At 34.4% G+C, this 22,441-nt stretch overlaps 1 protein-coding gene across 1 annotated transcript in view; it reads right to left on the reverse strand.

The window, feature by feature from the left end:
- ASCC3 (activating signal cointegrator 1 complex subunit 3) overlaps window positions 1-22,441 on the reverse strand; it is a 250,900-nt gene that overhangs the window by 178,169 nt on the left and 50,290 nt on the right. The window contains exons 9-10 of the mRNA XM_071446475.1: window positions 7,334-7,534; window positions 6,734-6,874 (exon numbers count right to left, since the gene is read on the reverse strand). Coding sequence (XP_071302576.1) covers window positions 6,734-6,874; window positions 7,334-7,534 — 342 coding nt within the window. The remainder of the gene's footprint in view (window positions 1-6,733; window positions 6,875-7,333; window positions 7,535-22,441) is intronic.

A 22,441-nucleotide genomic window follows, 5' to 3' on the forward strand; every position in this document is an offset into this window, starting at 1 on the left:
CAGAGTGACCATCCATATCACTCAGAGGTCCTGATGCCATTTGTTGTTCTCAGAACTACTTGCCCTATTCAGCTCTGATGCTTTTCTGGTCTCTGCTTCACTTCTCACTTCTGCCTTGCCATCAAAAGTACAATTAATCAGCTAATCTTTGAGATGTCAAAATACACTCAGTCCTTCAGGCTATTTCTCCTCATCAAGAAAAGCATTTTTTTCAGCAATCAGACAAATGTATTTGCCAATGCAAATGCAGCTTACACAAATTCTCTTTTCATTTACAACACTACTATTTACAAAGACACCATCAATACTGTTGTATTACTCGTGCTCTTCAATAAGAACTGCCCTTTTGTTCTAAATTACTCTTATTTCATGTATAAACATCTGGGTAAAGTTAAGCAGAAAAATAACCACCTAATCGCATTTGCAATAAACTAAACAAAATTCACTTGGATTTTAAATACCAAATTAAATCACCAGTGAAAGCAGTAACTTTATTTAAAAAAAATCCCAAACTAAAACTAACTGAGCTAGAAGCAACTGTGGTAGGTCAACCCCTGCAGCTGGCAGACGCCCACCCAAGCACTGTCACTTCCCCTCCTTTCCTGGGCAGGAGGAGAAAGTAAGATGGAAGAGTGTAAGATAAAAGACTGGGAGGTCATGTACCAATTACTGTCGTGGGCAAAAAAGACTTGGAAAAAATTATTGCAAACTAAAAATAGAGTACAATAGTAAGAAAATAAAGACAAAACCTAAAAATGTCTTCCTGCTAGTCCTCCTTCTCCCTAGGCTCAACTTCTCTGCTTTGTTCCCAAGTTCTCTACAACTCAGGGACGGGAGTTATAGTCAGTCCACAACTTCATCTCACACATTCCTTCCTCACACTTTTCCCCCACTCTGCTGTGTATCCCTACCACAGGATGCACCTTCACAAACTGCTCCAACACAGGTCCTTTCCACAGGCACAATTCCTGCCAGGAGCCTGTTCCTGCATGAGCTCTCCATGGGCTTGCACCTTTTCCTCTACTGCACCATGGACCTGTTGCAGTGCGGCGTCCTCCAAGAGCTGCAGGGTGGACATCAGCTCCACCACAGCCTTCAAAGGGCTGTGAGGGCATCTCTGCTCCAGTGCCTGGAGCACCTCCTCCCCTCCTTCTGCTCTGAGCTGGGTGCCTGGAAATCATTCACATTTTTGAACTGCTCAACATGTTTGGCACTTGGTAAATTAAAGTGGTATCTTTTCTAAACCTATGGTTTAGATGGTTTCTTAGCACAATGTGAAGATACCTTTCATATAAACTGTGAGCAATGTTAAGAATCAACTCTGAAAGCAATGTGACTTTAATTTATACAGGTTGATGGGAAGAGAACAAATATGACAGCCAGGTGCCTATTTTCTAAATGATGGTGCAAGTCAAGTTTAGCAGGACTTTCTTCACTACCCAGACATGACAGCAAAAAATGTAAACTTTGAATTCAAATTTTTGAACATCATTGAATTTTTTAGAGATCATAATGAATAAAGGAGTTTTTTTGGTTTGTTTGCTCTTTTGTGTTTGGGGTTTTTTTTAGTTGGTTTTTTAAAATGGGTGAATGCTCCTATAGTTTTCCCATTTTGTGCCTTCATTAAGGAATAATGTTTTAGAAGCACATTAGGTTGAAAGCAGACTAAGGTGAGATAGAGCTTCTGACTTGCTTCTGATACCCCCTTCTTTAATTCATAAACATTAATGAAATTAATGTTTATCAAATCTGTGTCAGAAAAAAGACAGAGGTATGTGGAGTCCAGCAGAAGCCTGGCAGTCTTGGAGATGTCTGTTTCTGTGATGTCCTTCAGGCCCATGTTGACAGGCACAGCCTTGCAGTTCAGTAAATTACATACAACTCTTTCTGTGGACCTCTGAGTACCTGAGTACTATTTAAACATTACAGAAAATCCAATAACATGTTTTAAATGAATGACCTTGGTTTCTGCATAATTAATTTTTTGATCAAGAAGAACCATAACAAAAATAGAAATGCTTTTGTTAAAAAAAATCTATATTCCTATAGAATTAAAAAAATATTTCATAGTTCAGAAGTGGGAGAATCAGGACTATTCACACAATTACAGTTTGATTTATTTTCTCATAATATTTATTTAAAAGACAGTACATTTCTTTTTCCTGCTGTCTGAATCCCTTTGACTCCAACAATATGAGAATGAAGGAGCAGAAATATGTAGAGGTTTATAGGCTGAGGAAATTAACCTGCTTTCAAAATTTGACCAGATTTGTTTCCAACTACTACATAATTTTAGCAACACAGGAAGCACTTATGATCTGGCCTTGACACTAACACATATCTGTAACAAGTAAGGCTCATGACAGTCAGGCACTCCTCAAAGCAAAAGAAGAGATCTAAGACCAATAAAAGTAATTTTGCTTGTAACTGCAGGTCTGAGGCACAAAATAAAGCAAAAACATTATAGAAAACTTGTTCCAACTTCAAAATGTCAGTCTCACTTACATGTACTTATTTGAATTAGAATGTAGGCTGTTGACAATGATTATACCAAAATGCATCTAATACAAAACTGCTGAGGTACCTGTTTAAAGGTGAGAAACATTCACACTAACTGAAGATGCAATAAAATATCAAAATAATTTTCTTTAAAAAGAAATATATTTAACAGGGTAATTTTCAAAAACTATATTTAAAGTTTATAAAGGTGGAAGAAACCTTGAAAAGCTTTTACTATGTTATGCTAAGAATCTTAACCTTGTTTTATGTTATGGATCTTAACTTTGTTTTATGCTATGTTCACATAAAACATTAAAAAAGAAATTATCTTCTACATTTTTGATGCCCACTAACCTTGTATTAAGGCCAGAAGGCATTTCTGCACTCTGTACCACTGTTTTGCACAAGGCATGATGCCACTCAGCTTGCAATACACTGTGCCCAGGGCAAGGCACTGCTTTCAGACTTGGTGATTACCTTATAAATCTATACTGCTCCAATTCCAGCTGTATTCTCCAAACTTTCAAAAGATAACTATAACTACATTGTATTTGTGGCAAATGCAAGGTCAAATCATTCTATGTTTCCATGAAGGGAAATTGTCTCAAGGTTTTAACACATCCCACATTAAACTTGTAACTGAGGCTTACAGTGCATAAGATGTGGGGAGCGGGTTGGAAAACTGACTGGAGAGTCAATAAAAACTATTTTCCTTTTTCTTTTTAAATCAATTTCATTATTAGTAAAATCAGAAATAACTTATTTTAAAAGCTTATGAAGTGTGTTGGAAACATAGTAACATTAATGAATATTCAATAATAGCATTATAAAATCATATAATGTATATAATACCATAGAAGTATGGAGCAGCAAGAAACATGGCTACCTTCTGGATGGGTATAAATGACAGCATGAAAAGCATAGAGAGAGTTATTGCTGGAAAATGTGCTATAGACCTTTTTAATTGAAGTTTTCAAAAATATTTAAAAGATTTTATTCCACCATAAAGGGAATGAAAATTTGAATTCCTTGTTACCTTGCTTTTTTGCTAGCATTTATATCCTTTAAAAATATTTGTAGAAAAAAATAACAGTGGTAGCTCCCACTGTACATTAAGGGTGCATTCCTGAGAAGGGAGACAGTTACCAATTTGTCAGATAAAGCAATTTTTCCTCATCAGGATAAGCAGTAGAGTTACATGTAATAACTTACAAAAGGCATTCCTTTAAATATACACAGGCAAAGTATGAAGGATGAAGCAAGCAGGATGGAAAGGAAGCAGAAAATGATCAGGATTGTCACTTAAGCACTACTTCTAACTAATACCTGACAATCACCTTATTTTTACATCTTTCATCGTGACTGATTTGATTCACCTGAGGACAAAAATAAAGGTAGTGAAAATGCAACTGCTCAGAAAACAGGCAGAAGACAACTGTCACAGGAGATATTTATCAGGCTTCAGTTGCCTAGAAGTACCAGCTGAGATCTTGTGAAAATGTTATCCAGCCTTAAATACCAGCATCTACTTCAGCTGATGATCCTGCTCTGTCTTTTACTGCCTCATATATATATACAATATATATATATATGATATATACTGTCCCTGTGTATATAAATTGTGTGCATGCATCTACCTGCTGTAGCATTAATTCTTACAGGAAAAACTGCTTTTCTGTTAAACAAAGGTACTTCATTACTTACACTACTAAAGGGTAGAAAACAGAGCAATGACTGGCAAAGCAAATCTGAAACTATAAAGAAAGCAGCAACACCTATCAGAGTATTCCTTTCTGAGAAATGTGCACATTAGAGAGGCTGACAAGTAAAATGAAGTTTTGAAGCAAGAATCAATTTAATACAGGGTAAAAAATGGTGAAAGAAACCTGCTTGGATGAAGTGGTTTAAAGTGCCTAGTTGAGCAAAGAAAGCTCATGAGTTTTGATAGAAAACAGTGCAGAACAATAAGCAATATCCAGCACAAGCAAGTGCTCTTTCCTCAGTTTCTAATATGCCACATATTTGCTTTGTTTTGCAGCAATGAAACATTGCACACTGCTGGGCTCCAGAATCTTCAAGAACAGTAGCAGCAATTACACTGGTAACTCTTGGATTGGTATCATCTCTCATCTCACCTTCCATATTTCTGATTAATCATAAGACTGACTAGATACGACAAACAAGAGGAAACATAAAATTGTTATTTCACTATCCCAGAATTTTAGCCTTTGTATTTTTTTCCTTTTAACCTTCCCAATGTTTTGAAGACCAAAGACACAAAATTGAGCACAAGCAAAACTGAAATCAATCAACAACTATAGTCTCTTTGAAAATGTAGGAACTGAGTTTTGGGTCACAAATACAATGGCTTCCAAATTTTTCCTCTTCTGGACACCATTTTTCTTTCATCTCCACTCTTCCCAAAGGTTTTGAGACTACAAATACACTTCAGATTAGTGTTTCTATACCATGACATACATAGGAAACTGTAGAAATCCCTTGAAGGTAAGTTTCAGGCAAAAAAAGCGAATTTCAAAGCAATTAAATGAGTCCATAGCAGGGAAAAAAAAAGATTTTACTCACATCCTCCCTTTTCTACTTCTCATTGATTTTTATAAATCAATCTGCTTTAGCCTCTTCTCCACAACAAAATTAAGACTTATACTAGTAGTGGCATGCTAGATGAAATAAAACAGCATGATGAACCAGATAGTCTTTCTACACTCAATTTACTAAGTTTCTCTAAGTTAATACACTGTATATATTAATAAGTTCCCATTACAAGAGTAATAAATTTCAGCTTTGTAAAGTATTTTCTATACACATTTTTTTAATAAATCCTGAATATTTTTTGTTTCCTTTGTTCCCTTACTTTTTTTGCTGGATATAAGCAGAGTACTAATAATGAGGTGAGATTGTAGGAATTATATTGCTAACTAGTAGAGCAAGTAAAACAGCACTTTTCCATTCTACATTCATTCTGTTCATCCAGCTTTGTCCTTACATTCAGAGCAGGCTTTTCTACTGTCACTTTCAGTTTCAGCAGTGATTACACATTATCTCTCTCTTTATTAAAACCATGATCTACTTGATTATGTGCCCTAGCTGAAAAGTACTGTGAAAACAGGAAGCAATTTAAAATGGTAATTTGGTGTATCTAAATAACTTCAATTACTAAAAGTTCCTACCAAACTTTTTTAATTTTGTAAACTCAGATTTTAGGTAGATGGTGTCGCAAAGTCACTCTGATAAAGTACCAGTGATTTTACTGTCACTCATTGATATTGGTTTGCTATTTATTGGTTACCACATTATTGTGACTGTATGTACCAATATGTATGCATATATATCTTCTAATTGCTATTCACAGCTTCACACTGGATAACCACTGCAGTGGTCCTCCTAATCATTCATTACATACTTACATATATTCTTGTCATGTGAAGGGTTTTTCTCTCCACTCACTATAAAAATGTTAAATATCTCAAAGTTAAGACTGTTAAAATATCACTCATCTAGATCAACAATTAATATACTTATAAATGTTCATATTGATAATACAACCAGTTCTTTTTTCTGTTTCTTGGACGAGGCAGAAGGGGAAAGGGTAATCACATGGAACTGTATGCAATAACAGGTATACAAGTATCTTAAGATTTTAGAAAAATGATATTTCACTGACACAAACAGCATGAAATAAATATGGCAAAAAGTGTCCGCTAAAACAAAATAATCTCCATTTATACAATCCTATTTAAGAGGCTAAACCTACAAATTTTATTCATTTCTATGAATGTTCAAATGTTTAGCCTAGTGATGTCTTATACTTTTCAAGTACAAATGAGGAACAGTAAGATTTGCCAATAACAGGAACCTACAGTTTTTGTTTGTTGCTGTTTTTTTTTTTTTTTTGTTTGGTTAGGTTTGGTTGGGTTTTTTTTTTTAAAAAAGAAGGTAAGTGTTATTTTAATATATTAGCAACAATGTTGTTACAGCATTCTGGATTTATTTGGAACTTATCATTTGCAGACCAAACTTTAAACTTCTCGAAGACAGTTTTTATTGAAGAATTCTGAACTTATATCAGCGTACATAATCACTGTAATTACAGGTGTAGTAATAAAGCTTCAGCTGATTAACCAATACTGTTACAAGGAGTTTGAAGAGGAGTGTACCTATGAAGAGGTACAAATGCACACACACAGAGAACAGTATTTGGAAGGATTAAGCATACCTGTGTTCGTAGAATTTCGCCTTTTGACAGTTGCATATCACCAGTTAACTCTTTCACAGTAATGCCAAGTGGTTCCAGACGCTTGCTGAAATAATTTGTCATTTCGGCTGCCAAAGCCTTCATAGGAGCAACATACACAATCTGCACCAAAACAACACTCACTTGATAAATGAGCAAACCCCACAATGTCGTCTGTTTCATGGCAACCACTACAAATCACAATTTATTGTGAAATATGATGCCAGGCACTTACAGTGAAAAATCTTAATAGTGAAATATGAGAAGTAGTTATCTTTGTTGGATAAGTGTGCAGCTGTTTAAAGGACAATGGATTTTGTTTATACAGCCTCATCACTTTGAAAATTGGTTCTGCATGAAAGCTAAATGCATTTTCATAGCTTTTTATTCACATAATAAGATTTTTAGAACACAAATAAGAATAGCTTTAATAATAATGAAGTAAATCAAAACCAGTCTTATCTTTAACTTGGAAAAGTCTAATATCCTTGAGAACTTCCTGATTTCATATTCCATGTACAACATATAATAGATTTTACCTTACAAGTTAAAAAGCTGTTATTTGGTTCATTAAACTCCTACCTTAAACTCATCCTTTTTGATAACACCATGCTGGACATGCTGGCGAATTTCATGAAGGATTGTCAGCATGGCAATGTTGGTCTTCCCAGCTCCAGTGGGGGCACAGATCAGCATGTTCTCGTTTGTGTTGTAGGCAGTCTCGAAAACTATAGACTGGATTCGGTTTAGCCTTTTCATGCCTTTAAAAGCAAGTTGTCCAATCTGTTGAAATAAAAACCACACATATCTTTTCATAGATGTTTGTACATGTGTGTGTGTATCTGTGCAGATATTAAAAGAACACATGGAAACATACCTTCAGATACCTGTTGTAATATATTTATTATCCCAAGTTTGTTTTTATTCTGAGGGTACTACTTACTCAACCCTCAAATAAGGAATCAATAAAGAAAACAAATTATAGCAGGATAACATCTGCTAAAATTAATCAAAATCTTTAGCCTCATACTATTTCACCACCTATTTTTTTTTACTATAGAGTGGAACCAAAACTAATATGCAGTAAAATATGGAACTATTAGTAACTAAACATCAGCAAAACAGCATTAACAGGAAAAGAACAATATACACCTCAAAATCTAAAAAAACTACTGAAAAACTAGATGAAAAACTACTAGAAGAGGAGGCAGTAAAACAAAGTTTTACTCAATAAAGTTCAGTTTTGCAAACACAGACACACAAATTCAGTAAAAGCTTTCTCTTGCACCTCAAAAGATCTCCATCTTGCAATTGTCCATGTTCAGACCTTTCTCCAACAATATTCATAACAAGCTGCAGTACCAAAAGGAACATAAAATTTGTATGTGTAGTCCAAAACAAACTTAGAGAATGTTTTGAAAAACTTGCATTTTAAGATTATAAAACCTTCGCAAATGAGGAGCAGCCCTTAAAATATGAAATTAATTTTCCAATAAACTTACTTTTTCTTAGTTACTTTTCACAGATGTTTAAAATAGACTGCAGAGTACATAATTATTTTTTTTCTACAGATTTAATTGCCTGCATTGCTTCTATTACAAAGAATGAAAAGTATCTTACTGATATATTTGAAGATTCTAATTTTTACTTTACTTGTAGGAACAAAAGTACAGTAAAGAACAGACATCAAAGAATCTTCTGAAGTTCTTTTCCATTATTCTAGGTGCTTGAATTAATGTACAGTAGTTTTCTAAGGTAAAAGCCTCTCCAATACCAAATATTCTTCCCAATTCATTCCAATACTAACCAATCATTTGAGCAGGGCTTCCCCAAGTAATGCAAGCTTAGGAATGAGGGCTTCAACAGCTATTTAAATCAAATACTTCACTTAATTTTGCAACAAACAAAATTAGGTCTATCATTATGGTGCAGCTTCCTTGTAGTAGCCTCATGTGAGGGCCTATGATTCAAATTACAAATTTAAATTAATAGACCATTTTCACAAAAAATGAAAATGCTCTACTCTTAAATCTATAGGAATGATGTAATTAATGACTAATCAACTGTAGTTTTATTTTAGATGGCTTTGAACATGAATAAAAAACATTCACTGATACAGAAGTCAATGAAAATGCTGTGTAATCAACACACTTTCTTTTTGAAAAACGTCCTTTTCAATTTAACAGTGCCTTTGTCTTAAAGCTTTTGGCTTGAAAACTTCCTATGCCTCACTGAAAGACCAAGTACCATTCAAATAATGAAGTTCATTTGTATTTGTTGGATTTAAAAAATCTCAAAAATATCCAAACATCCATATTAAACCATCATCTTTGGTGAAGAAAAATAAAGAATCTAAGGCAGCTAATTTGAGAACTTTTCATCAAGTTTCTTCAGATTTTTAGTGGCTGAATTTCAAGATCACAACAATTTTCACTGTCACTGTTTTTGCACAGTTTGTTCTGCTTGCAACACTACAGGAAGAAAGCTTATTTCTTTTGCACCATGTTTCGTATACATAATGTATACTTTGCATGTCATCTTCAAAATTCATTTCATCTTCATGAATGAGAATCATAAAACATTAAAGGTTTCCAGGAGACCTGTTGAATATCTCAGTGCTGTCAGGGTTCAATCAGCTATTTGTATGGCCTCCTTAGTCATTTTAGGTTTCTAACTTGCCTGTTACTTCATTTTGAGATTTCTTGACAGGTATTTTGTAATTGGTTGGGTTTTTCCTGTCCCCTCCCATTCCATTGAGTTGCTTTTAGAAGCTATTGTAAACACTGCATAAAGTTCACACTGATGAAACCATTTAGAGTGTTTATAACAAAGGATCTACAGAGAGAAACTCACAAATACAACTGGTAATTACAGAATTGAACTAATAAAATACTACATTACACAATATTGCATTATTTAAAGAAGCAGTTTTTAAACAAAAGCAGAAACATTGCTGTCTAAATGAAGCCCAGCCTAAGTATCTTCAGAAATGGATGACAGGAATTTTTCACACTCACCCAGCTGAATTTATGTGGCTTTACACATACAGATCACCTTACAGCAGTGTGATTGTTAATACCCTTAAATATATCAAGTTTTCTTAAACTACTGCCCATAAAAATATGCTGTTCCAGTTTCTCTTAAACTTTAAGTGTGCAGCATAAAACATCTTTTTCCTTTCCTCTACATTTGGCAGAAATTACATATACTATAGCCCTAGGACATGCAATTGTAAGCAAAAATAAACACATATTTAGAAAAATAAAAATAATTTCCTGCCTCTCTTCCTTTTGGAAAATTTTAACACCATGGATTAAGACTGACTTGGTAAGCAGCAATAAAAAAACAGATGTTCCAGGAAAAAATAGAGGAAGCTGCATAGCAAGTTAGAAAAATTAACTTCAGCTTGTTTTCTAGAAAGATGCTAAGCCTATTGAAACAGGATATTAAGAGCAGAATAAAGATTAACCAAAAAAAAAACCCAAAACTAAAACCAAACAAAAACAATACACACACACAAAATAACAAACAACCAACAACAAAACAACAACCCAACAAAAAAAAAGCCTGGTCAAGAACTAGAAGTACTTTTTAAAAATAATGGTATTTTGAACCAGAACCTAGTTTTTCATTTAACACACCAATTAATTTTCAAGCCAACACTCACAAATCAATATAAAACATTTAGAATCACAAAACAGTCAATGAATGATCTTTGAAAGTTAACTCTGCAGGATTATACTAAGGATTAAAAAAGCTACAAGAGAAACTACCTCCAGAGGAAAAAAATATCCTAAGACATCTTCAAACTAAGTCCCCATTAACTTAAAAAATATTATCTTTCCTCTAAATTCCATTTTATTCCATGCAGTAAGTACAAATGCATCATTTGAAAGCAGTAGTTTTTCCCTTATAAAATAGTAAGGTAGCATACAGAAATGCAACAGTATGCATGGAAGTCCACAGTTTGACAAAGGTACTGGAAGATTTGTTTTTTTTAAATTGTCATTTGCACATACTACATATTTTTAAAATGGAAAACAACTTTTTCCCCTCTGGCACATAAACATCAGCCATGGTTTCTACAGACCAGCTCCTTTTCAGATAAACCAGTGAAACCTCTTCTTGCTTAAAGGACTGGTAGCCACTGGATGGCAAAAAGTGATTTTTACTGAAAATGAATGAGATGCAACATTTTTAGCCTTCTACAGCTGATTAATCCCTAGAATTCAACACAAACCATAGGAAGTTTGAGTAGAATACAATCTGAATGTTACTCTCAACTAACAGGATTTCAAGCCTAAGATGATGCCATTTTTACACAAGTACGAATCAATATGAAAAGCCACCGAGCAGCAACGCCTTCCACAAACCAGATGATACTCAAAGCAGCTGTGATGTGAATGAATAAATCCCCTGATTTTACTTCAGTAAGCTTTCCAATTCTTTCCCACCGAATTTATTGTTACAACTAATGCATTTATGAATAAGTAAGATTACACTTAATCAAGATATTCTAAACCAGAAATTTCATCAGAAAGATATTTGTGTGTTGGTGCTCTGACAGCAATTTAAAAATAGGATAAATTTGTTTAAGTGATTAAAGCAATATTAATGAACGAGTCCATACAGTTCAGTCTGCAGGCAAGCTTCAGCTCAGAAACACAACTGCTTTAGCAACACAGTAGTGGCAGCATCTGCTCTAAATAGCACAGACCATCAGCACTTAAGATAGAGTTTTAGTCATGCAATTCATCACCAAGGCCTTGTAGAAATGCTCCGTAATGATGACTTTTTCTGTCATATTATAACAAAGTAATAAGATTATACCCATTTATCTTAGAGATAATCCATTGCACCCATAAGCCAAGGCTGAGCTTTCAGTATTTTCCCTACTCATTGGCTTAATTTTAATGTAGAACTATTTTATGCAAAGTACCTTATGTATCTCAGGTGAAACAAATCCCATTTTGCAGTCAGCTGTTCTACTACACTTTCAGTTAAAAAAGCTAATTGATCTAACTGGTAATAGTATGACTAATCCATGCTTTTTTACATAAAAGCCATGAAATTCAGGATGCAAAGCTCTGATGTTCCTTGTTCTGACACATAAATAATCTCTAGGTCATCCTTCTCCTCCACTGTCCCCTAGAATGTTGTTGGTTAAAACACGTACGTATGCATATGTACTCATATGCACACCCAAACACATGCTTTTATATGTATGTATATACACATACACATTTTAATAAATACATTCCCCCTATCCTTCTGAATTATGAATCATCAGTTGTTCTCCCCTGCTTTCTAAGTATGCATCTATACACTTAAGCACTTTTGTGCCAGTGTAAATCCTATTTTGTTACTGAAGGTACACCCAGAAATAAACATAGATGTTATACCTAGGGACTTCCACAGCTTCCCTCTCCTGATGATACTTTTCATATTCTGCTACGTCCATGAAAAAGTGGTAGCTCGTGAGATTTAGGAAGAGAAATAAATAAAAATGTAACTATATAAATAGCATAAAAGTAAAATTATTTTTTCTATTATCTTAGGAGAACTATTGGAAAATATAATTTCCTACCTGCCCCAAAGCCTGAAATGTTGTCTTTCAAAGTGTGCATATACATTTTAAGCAAAGGCTCATAACACGTAAAAGAAAAACTGCATGATGTTTGGATCTGCTCCATTTAGCACCAAATCATATCAGTGAGATTTCATTGGACTTAGGGGAACAATTTTTGCAGGAACAAGTAGCATACACAGAGATATGAAAATTATACAAGCGTACCAAATAGAGCTTACGACTGGCTTTGGGCCATAATCAGCATTACAATTTCTTCAAGTAAGTACAAATTATATCTCATCCAGAGCGTAGTACCTGAAGAGTTATGTGCTATAAAGGAAGCTTGGAGTAAAACACGTTAGACAGATGCAAATAACAAAGGGCACCAGAAACCAGCAGCTTATTTCAACACGTATCATACCTGCTACACCTGACTAGCCTAGGACTGAAAGCAATTCTTGCATGGTATGGGCTATTGGGGTCACTGTTAGCAGTAACCACAGATCACAGAATCATTTAAGTTAGAAACATCCAGTTCAGCCCCTCTGCTCAAAGCAGGATCATTTACACCTATGCAGCTACATTTCAACCATCAGCCAGGATGGAGACACCACAACCTTTCTCAGCAAAGTGTACCAGTATTCCACCACCTCACAGTAAAAAAATGACTCTCCTCTGTTCAGATGAAATTTCATGTGTCTTAATTTGTGCCCATTTCCTCTGGTGCTGCCACTGGGCACCACTGATGAGAGTCTGGCTCCCTCTTTGTTAATCATTCTCACATCAGGTATTTTTATACACTTGTCAGATTCCCCCTGAGCCTCCTCTTCAGCTCTCTCACACTCTGCTTACCCAAAAGATGCTCTAGTCCTTTCATAAGATTAAGAAATCAGAAGAATTCCTAGAAACAAGAAATAATGAACCACAAGGGTAAAATTATACTCTGATATTTTAGAACAGAGGAGCCCATATAAGACTTCTTTAAATATGTTCTTAATTGGAATTAAACATCATCTTTTAGAGTCCTTATTTTAAAATTATCACCACATTCACTGGTTAATGCAGTAAGTATTTAAGTAGCAGTGGCCATCAGAAACCAGGGGAATTTCCATACTTTCAAGCTATATTAGGATCTTTAAACTCAAAATGAACACTGCAAAATTCTCTTGGATTCTAACAGAGGTCACTGGAGTAAAAGGAAGTATCCTGAGAGGAAAAAAAAGTTATATATTCATTCCATATTAAAGGATCACCCCAGCTCAAAGTCACCATAACACAAAAACTATGAAAATTATTACAACCTTGCTTTTTTTGGAATGTTGCTTCTAAATTGTCATTAAACATTGCCTCTCGAGACCTTTTATATTTCAAATTTGCCAAACACTGAGAGTTTTATTGAATTACTCAATTCTCAGAAATGTCAAAATTCTGGGCAGTTCATAACAGTGAGTGCTGTTCAAGAAACAAACTTTCCCTAAAGAAGATCCAGACTCCATCCAGAGAAGTCCAGAACAGTTCCTTTAAAAAACAAATTGCGGCAAAATTCAGGAGCATAATATTCTCCTACCAACTATGGAAACAAATCCTCCTTGAAAAAAAAGAGCAAGTGAAAACCAAAACAAGTCAAAGAATAAAAAGCCTCTATCTCTGGTTTTGTGTGTTTGTGGTTTTGTTTGGTTCTTTGATTTTTTTGTTGTTGTTGTTTCTGTTTGTTTGTTTTGTTTGTCATGAGTCCTGCCCTCTACACTCTTGAAGAAAGAAAAATGATCTATTCAAAATGAAGAGGTTTTAGGGAAAATATTTACCTTCATATATGACAGCTAAGAGTTTACATGCCTGAAGCAATTTCAACAAAAATCCTTGTAAGTCTATAGTTACATTGTCACCAACTTTATTTTATATAAACCATTCTATAAACTGATGAGCAACACTATACAAACAACTGCAGCAGTCATACCTTTTCTACAGACTTCTGAATTATTCAACCACTTACTCTTGTACTAAAAAGAGAACACTGCAAAATATTCTTGGGTTCAATTCTATAGATTAAATCCAAAGACATCTGGATGTATATATCCCAAATCAGTTTGAAGGACATGACAGAACCCCACTATGGCACTACAAGGCTTTCACTGCTCTGGGTTAAAAAACTGGAAGGGTTTGGGAGATCACCTCCCCTCACTGGGAGAACTGTGCTGTGTTTATCAACCTAGTTATAATATGACAAAATATTATAGACAGAGTGATTATACCCTCTGGTGATTTGATTTGAGGAATTGGATAACAAAGTGTTTCAGAAAGATTTTTCCATAAAAGCAACTCTTTCTACAGAAAATGTGCATAAGTTTTGGCATCCAAACAGACACACAGGAGAGATTCTCATTTCAGTGACACTGCTGCAAACTCAAAAGTATCCTATGTCAAGAGAATTATTCCAGATTATAGCAATGAAATGGAGATCAGAACACAGCCTCCTCTTGGAGCCTTCTGATGCCATTTGTGAATTACACACAAAAATTACCTTGAACTAATGCAGCTGAAGGAAAATTGGCAACAGTTGTGGCATTTCCTAATAACCTCAGAAGTTAAAGTCTTATGAGGATAGAAGGATTTGGGCTTAATTTGATCACATTTCATCCATATTAAATGTAACCAAATAAAGGTTTTCTTCCTTATAAAATTAAAAAATATGCTGTGTAAAGCTAAAACTATAGGAGAGTGAAGCACAAAAAACTGTACACATTTTAAAAAAACATTTAAAGTTTATGTTCAAAATATCTACAATTTTTTAAGAAACATTTTAGATGTCCTGGCCTGCTATGTATTGAGCTGGATCTATCTCCACTATCTCCTTGACTTTTCTACATGGAGCAACAAGGAAACTGATCATGTTCATATGCTACAGTTTATTCTTCAGGTTTTGTTGGGGCTTTTTCCAATTCAGAGAACACTCTCATTATTTCTTATACTTAAATACAACTAAAAGAGACTCCTGGCTCTGTTGATGGCATATTGCTCTCATAATTTATTCCGCTGGGAAAACACAGTGCATCTCTAAGAGGAAAAAACCATCACTATTAGATGTACACTGAATCAAAAGCAAGTGCAATCAAAGAGTTAATATACAAAATCCTTTCCTAGTTCTTCAAGAATATAGACACTGCAAGGCAAAGGGAGAAACCCAGCAAATAATAAGGAAAGACAACGAAGGCATTGAGAAAGTAGCCACATACATTCTGGCTATCGCTGAAAAAAAAGTTAGGCTACTAACATGCAGCATAGGAACTGAAGTCTTTTCTTCTAACCAATACAAAATTATTTCAGCTAACATTTCCCAAGTAAAGAGATTATGATATGCTAAGAAACTACATAAAAATTACTTTTTGGTAATTGAATTCCTCTGTGAATCACCATTTATGAACTAGTTGGAAGAATTTTGTAACAACTGCATCATATCAAGAGAAATTTATCCTTTTTCTTCTTGTTGCAGTTTTGAAAGAATGTCACTAATAACATAGCCCATCAGTTATAAAGTCAGTCTTCTAGTCATATAGCTCCTCTACCCCAAAATATTTAAAAAATATTTAAAATTATTTGGTGATTTCTAAGTAAATCCCTTGATGAACCATCTCAGTCCCGTTTCTACCACTGAAAGACACAGTCCATCCTCATCTCAGATAAAAGATTCATTTCTTAAGGAGCATACAGAAATTTATGCTAATTAAAGACAACATTAAAATCAGACAAACCACAACTTGTCGAAAATAATTTGAGTGAGAGTTAATCTTTTAAATATTGCAGTGTTTAAGAAGTAGCATATACCTCCCTTGGCTTTCAAAATTCTCACTCTGAGATTACATTTCTTAAAACTTAAAACCAATTTTGGTCTTAGGTATAATTCGAATTACAATTTAAGATACTATCCTGTATTTCACCTTAAATGAAGACTGAATACTCCTAAGATTGAAAGTCTGCCTTTGGGGATGCTATCAAAGTAAAGCAGACTACTGCATTCTTCCATACTCACGCTGTGAAATTCCACTGAGAAGTGGCTATTCCCTAAACAGGATGCAGCAGAACACGTTATTCATTCTCCAGTCTTAATTACCAAAACAACTGAAACTACTTTGAGTTGTTTTAATTAAAAACTTTTCAGATTTCTGCATGTGCTTTATACTAAAGTCCATATTCGAGTCAATGACTAAAGAATGAAAAATTAACTTAAAAAGTTGCTTTCTCAATTTAAATATTTCACTTGTTATGATCATTTAATGAGGCCAAAAAAAAACCATAACAGCTGCAAAGTCACCAGGTAGACATAATTGGATTTCAAATATTACAGTGATTAAGTACAAGGGGAAAAGAATGCTGTGAACCAGAAAGCTGCATTTCTTTTGAGCTACATGCAGCTGCACTGTGTAAGAACATGTCCATCTGAAATGCTTCTTGAATTTTTACTGGTCATTGGGTTTACTCTACAAAAATCAATCCACAATATTATCTTCCTTGAAAGCAAGGAACCCTTTTTTTAAGAGCAGGCTAAGAACATTTCATATTACTGTATAGTTTTGAAGCACAGATCTCTTTCAGTATTTTATTTTTAAATGACCCCTAATTAATTCAATACTATTTTATGCATGCAGAGGCATTAGTTCTAAATGTTCATGTAGAAGTGAATATTTAATCTGTTAATGTAGAAGCACTTCAGAATAACGTTTTCAAATTATTTACTTTAGCTTATGTTACCACAACAAACTATTTCTTCCTACAAAACCTAACAAAGCCCAGAAAAACTATCAGAATGCCTTGGAAGGTAATTATAGCTGAAATTACTAATAATTTTAACACATCAAGTAAAAATGAAAGAATGGCAAACAGAAGAATATTCCCCGAGGATTAACTATTGCTGTCATAATCATTCTTCAGCTCAATTTTCTTCCCCATTTCACTTAAATTGACACTTTTGCTATGCAAGATGGCAGCCCTGTTTTACAGTATACATATTAGAAGACTTTTTCCTAAATTTTACAAGAAAAGACTACAAGTATAGTCAGTATTCTACAAGAACACAGCTATTTTGTTTTCATGAATTGCAGCTAAACTTAGCAGTGTTCACAGAAGTTTTCTTACCACAGGAAAATAAAAGATAGGTGAGGGATGATGACCTTGTGTGATAGGGTCACCAACATGTGGGAACAATAAAAGTTTAAGTACCAAAAGACAAAAAGTACAACAGTTTTAAAAGCTATTTGGAAAATTTGTCTAATTAGTTCTGATTGCAAAATTTCTTTTTGTTTGTGCATTACCATCACCAGTGAATGAAATATGCTACAATGAAAAAGAGAACATATACTCTCACAACCCCCCCTGAGATACATCTCTCAAACTAAGCCAAACAAAAACTGAAAACCTCATCTTTGGTAGCATAATCTCCTCCAGACTGGCTGTATCCTGTAATAGCACACTACACTGCCAAAACTGGGTTTGTATTTTATTACAAGAAGAACTTAAACTAGCTATAAGAATGAGAAAATTGCTCAGAAGTGGTGCTCTTCTGCACAAAACAAACAAAAACAAAGCAAAAAAAACCCCACCCTTATTTTTTTCTTTATTTAAGTATTCAGAACCAGTTTTACTGGATGAATCTTTACACAAATTAAAATCCTGACAGGTAAAAGCAGGTACTTTGCTAGATTACTTCTAGGTACAGGCAGATGCATCTACTCCCACAGTAGCTCAGCAAGTGTTTTTCAGCAGCTGCTGCCCTTTACTGGTTTGTCTTTGTAAGTGTTCCCATCAGATTTTCAACTATTCCAGAGGCACCACTACACAATATGAACACACTTGGCAGCTGTGTAGAAAATGAAACAGGCTTAACATTTTATTCAAATCAGATGCAGTCAATTTTATCTCATGTTAATATTAAAAAGTCCATTTCCCTATTCATATTTACTACTTGCATGAAAAGGAGCGACCTAAACAACTACAGTAATATATGAAACTCTTACAAGACAGTATCTAATAAATATTTTAAAGCAATTTTTTGCTTTGTGTATTATACACAGCCATGCTAGTTTAAAGAACAGACTAAAATAAATGCAGTTCTCTGTATTCACCAGTACAGATGCCCCTATTAGACTTTGACCCATATTATCAGTTAATTGCTCTTCTTTTTGAACTTCTCTGCCCAAGAAGAGATAATGCCAGATTTTACAGAGCTCTTTAAAAAAAAGGTTGTACATGGAATCAACAAAGTCTCTCTAAATTAGAAGATCTGTTAAAGTTTCAATTACAACCTCACTAATGAAAGGACATTTGAAAACATTATTTTTTACTCACAAGGATTTTTTTCTTGCTTTATCTACACTTACTAGTGGGTTTTGCCTGTTGTCATTAGTATCAAGCCCTTGAAAATAAAAGTGTACATAAAAGCACACATACAACAAAGAGCATATTTACCAGTTTTTCAATAGCATCCTTACCCCTCTCAGCATCTTCAGTGTCTTAAATGTGGTTTGTTCATGTAACACCATCAAACTTACAAGATGTTAAAAGGGTCTTATTGTGAGTATGTAAATAAATAAGCTAACACAAAAAAAAAAAGTGCTTGTTGGGACAAAAGGGTTCAAACCAGATGATTTGACAAGTATGTAACAGTTTTGCTCAAAGTGACTTTGTGGCTGGGACTGCTAAGAATCTTGGTGTGGGAGAACTCCATTTATTGTGCCTAGTGTTGTTCATCCTCTGCCTGTTTTGAAGTATTCTGAGAATATTCCTGTGTTGAGATAACACATTCCCACAGACCTCTCACAAACATGCTTGAGCCCCCTGCTTTGAGAGAGATCATAAAGGCACAGCCTTGTGATAAACTCCAATGTGGGAAGCCCTGTGATAAACTGGGTTTGGTAGTGGGGCTGCTACCTCCCCCTTGCCCCTCTGTCCATTAGGATGAGCTAGGCCTAAGGGAGCCTGTGTCCCTGGGTGGCTCTGCCTGCTGGGATGAGCTAAGCCTGAGGGAGCTGGTGTCTCTGTGTGTCTCTGCCATCCAGCCTTGCTGGCGAGGTAATGAAATAAATTTATTCTTTGCATCGCAGCTGTGGTTTGGTGGTCAATTCACTCAGCATTATACAATCTACTATATCCTAACAGCACCTGCAACCTGATTTTTAAAGAAAAAAGATAAATGCCTTGGTAATCTTAAAAGAATTAAAAGCACAAGATTACAAAAGGTCTTGAACTAAAGTGCACATGAGACTAGGACAAATGCAACTGAAAGAACAAATGATCAGATCATATTTTAAGCATTCCATTTCAGGACACTACAAGGTAGGTAAGGGCATTATATTACAGCTGAAAACAAGGAGAAGCCTATTGGCCAAAAAAAAAAAAAAGTCTTACACTGAAAAGTCTTCTGAACAATTTGTGTAGATAAGCTAAGACAGCACATGCTGCAAAGGAAATCTTCATTCAGTCTGATTTTAAAAAGATCCAACTTGCCCAGTGTCAAACCAAAGCAAATAAATCTGCTGTCAGTCTACCAAATGACAGGTTTATGGCAGAAGTAGAAAGAGAACGCTATTTTGGAATAAGAAAAATAGAGTTACACTGCTAACTGCTATGCTGGTTGCTTTTTTAAATCAGACATATTGTACAATCTGGAAAGACTTGTGGGTGCAAGTGGTTATCTATCAATTTCTTCTGTAATGGTGGTAAACCGAAATGATAAGAAAGTATCTATAATCCCCATTCTTATGGGACAATAATAAAAGCCTGATTTCATTTTACTTTTCTGGTGAAAATCCTTCCAGTTTGTATAAATATAGTCTGTTTTAAAATGGCCACATTACAGTGATTTGATCCACATCATCATACCAAAAATAAAAGCCACATCATATAAATAGGCCAAGAAGGATGTAGTTTGAGCAAATACAGGCTTACATCTGATCAATTATATAATGCCTACTTCCAAAACTTATGTGAGACGTGACATACTTGCTTCCTTTACCTTCATTCCTCCCTATCCCAAAAGAGGTGAACTGTTTATTACTTCCACAATGGTGGACAGACACATATTGTTCCAGTAAGTGCAGGCTGCTGCTCAGTGAAAGCCATCTTTTGCTTTTCATAGAATCTGACATCAGATCATGCTTCAGTTCTCATCTACCTCCAATTATTCATCATTCCCTATTTTTTTTTGCATCCTACATACATCTCTTATAACAACAGAGATTGGCTTGACTATCTCCTTTGCATACAGATCTTTCTTAAAAATAAAATAGTAGAAATCTGGCAAGCTGAGGGAGGCATAGAGAAAGACATATAAAATAGTGGTCTATTTAAAAGCCTCTGATACTTTAATAACCAACTCTTAATGGGAAATATTTATATACACATACCCCATATACATGTTGTACATATGTGTTTTATATATATAGATGTAGTTTAAAACAATATTTTTAACTATGTAAAATGTATATATTACTGTCTTTTTTTAAGTCTGTGATAATGTTGGACTAAGAATGGATGACAGACTCCAGAGAAGTCACACCTGCCAAACATGGAGATGCTTCAGAGAAAATAGTTTCAATTTCTTATCCTGCATTAAGAGATAGGTCCTCTCAAAGACTGTAATAGTACCAAACAGCTTTTTGGTGAGTCAAAATCACAGTTTTCAAATTCTAAAGGCAAACTACTACAAAATCACAGTCCTTACCGACAAGCATTTCAAAATATGATTTTAAAACAATAACTATGAAAAATATAAAACTAATTTTTTTGGCCTTTTACTATCATTATTTTAAAAGAGAAGATCTTTATGGTCAGTTCAGCTCTTTTGAGACAGTTCATTCTTTTCTCTCTTGTTTCAGCACTAGCTCAAGCTCTTATTCTGATATTCTAGGAAACCTGCTTTATATATTTTGATACAGACTCCAGATAAAAATAAAAGATTCTCCTGTTAGGAGAAAGTAGACATAGGTGGAACTATGTTTGAAACAATAATCTCAAATTATTGGACAAAATTATCCACCGGTAAAGTATTTGTTAATCACATATTTATTCCTTTATATCTACCTACTTCATTACTAATCTTCTCCATTGGTGTTAAGTTTTCAACTTGTCAAACTCCTGGTTATTGGAGAGTGGTCATAACTGCTGATACTCCCAAGCTGTGCTCCTAAGAACTCTGCCTCACTGAAGCTGAGACATCCACTTGTCCTGTTAAATCAAGGAGCCCAGACTTCCACATTTCATTATGCAATTAATTCAAAGTTGTACTATAACATGCACAAAGCCTTGCTATCCCTGCAATGTACCTGTATTTCAAATACAGTATCAGATCAATTTGACATGACCATATCAGGTTTTTTCCTCTAAACTATTTAAATATCTTTTTTTGTTTTAAAGGTGTTACACAAAATAAGGTTAGTGATCTGGCACTTGTTAAAATCAGTGATCCTATTGCACAAAAAAACTCATCTTACTGTCAAAGGCATATTAGAATAGTAGAAAGGTTTTATGAATCCTGAAAAATGTTATAGTACCATTTCTAGTATTAAAAGCTATATCAATAAAGTAAGACTTTTTTTTTTTTCAAAATACTTTTTGATTTATCATAATGGGAAGATGTTCTTCATTGCTGAAAGACAAAAGAACTTAGCATTCAGGAAATCATATAGTCACATCTATCTGCAGTGAAAGCTGCAGTCAAGTAAGGCACATGTTTAAAAATACTACATTCAATGAATTATATTCAAGCATAGCAAGTGTCTTTCAAAGGTGAATCAGTAGCAAGTCACAGAGCGCGTTTGCACTTCTGCAACCTGAGATTACAGGTAATTTTAAAATCAGAACACCACTTTACAGCTTGCACATCATAGCAACAGATCTTTTTGATGAAGAGTTAATAAACTGTTTCTACTAAGAAACAGAATTTTCTTAATGGAAAATATGATAATTTTGTACAAGATGGACAATAAACTGCTGGTTCAGCATGAAGCACAGATTTTTGCTTGCTTTAAGCCAAAAAGCAATAATATTTATTTCTAGAATTTTAATGAAACAATGCCTAAAAGCTTCACTTAAGAGTAAGTGAAATAATCAAACAATTTGATGCAGAAATT

The sequence above is a fragment of the Agelaius tricolor genome, unplaced genomic scaffold, assembly GCF_023055355.1.
Source record: "Agelaius tricolor isolate 1412-34295 unplaced genomic scaffold, bAgeTri1.0.p SCAF_1, whole genome shotgun sequence".
Taxonomy (NCBI): domain Eukaryota; kingdom Metazoa; phylum Chordata; class Aves; order Passeriformes; family Icteridae; genus Agelaius; species Agelaius tricolor.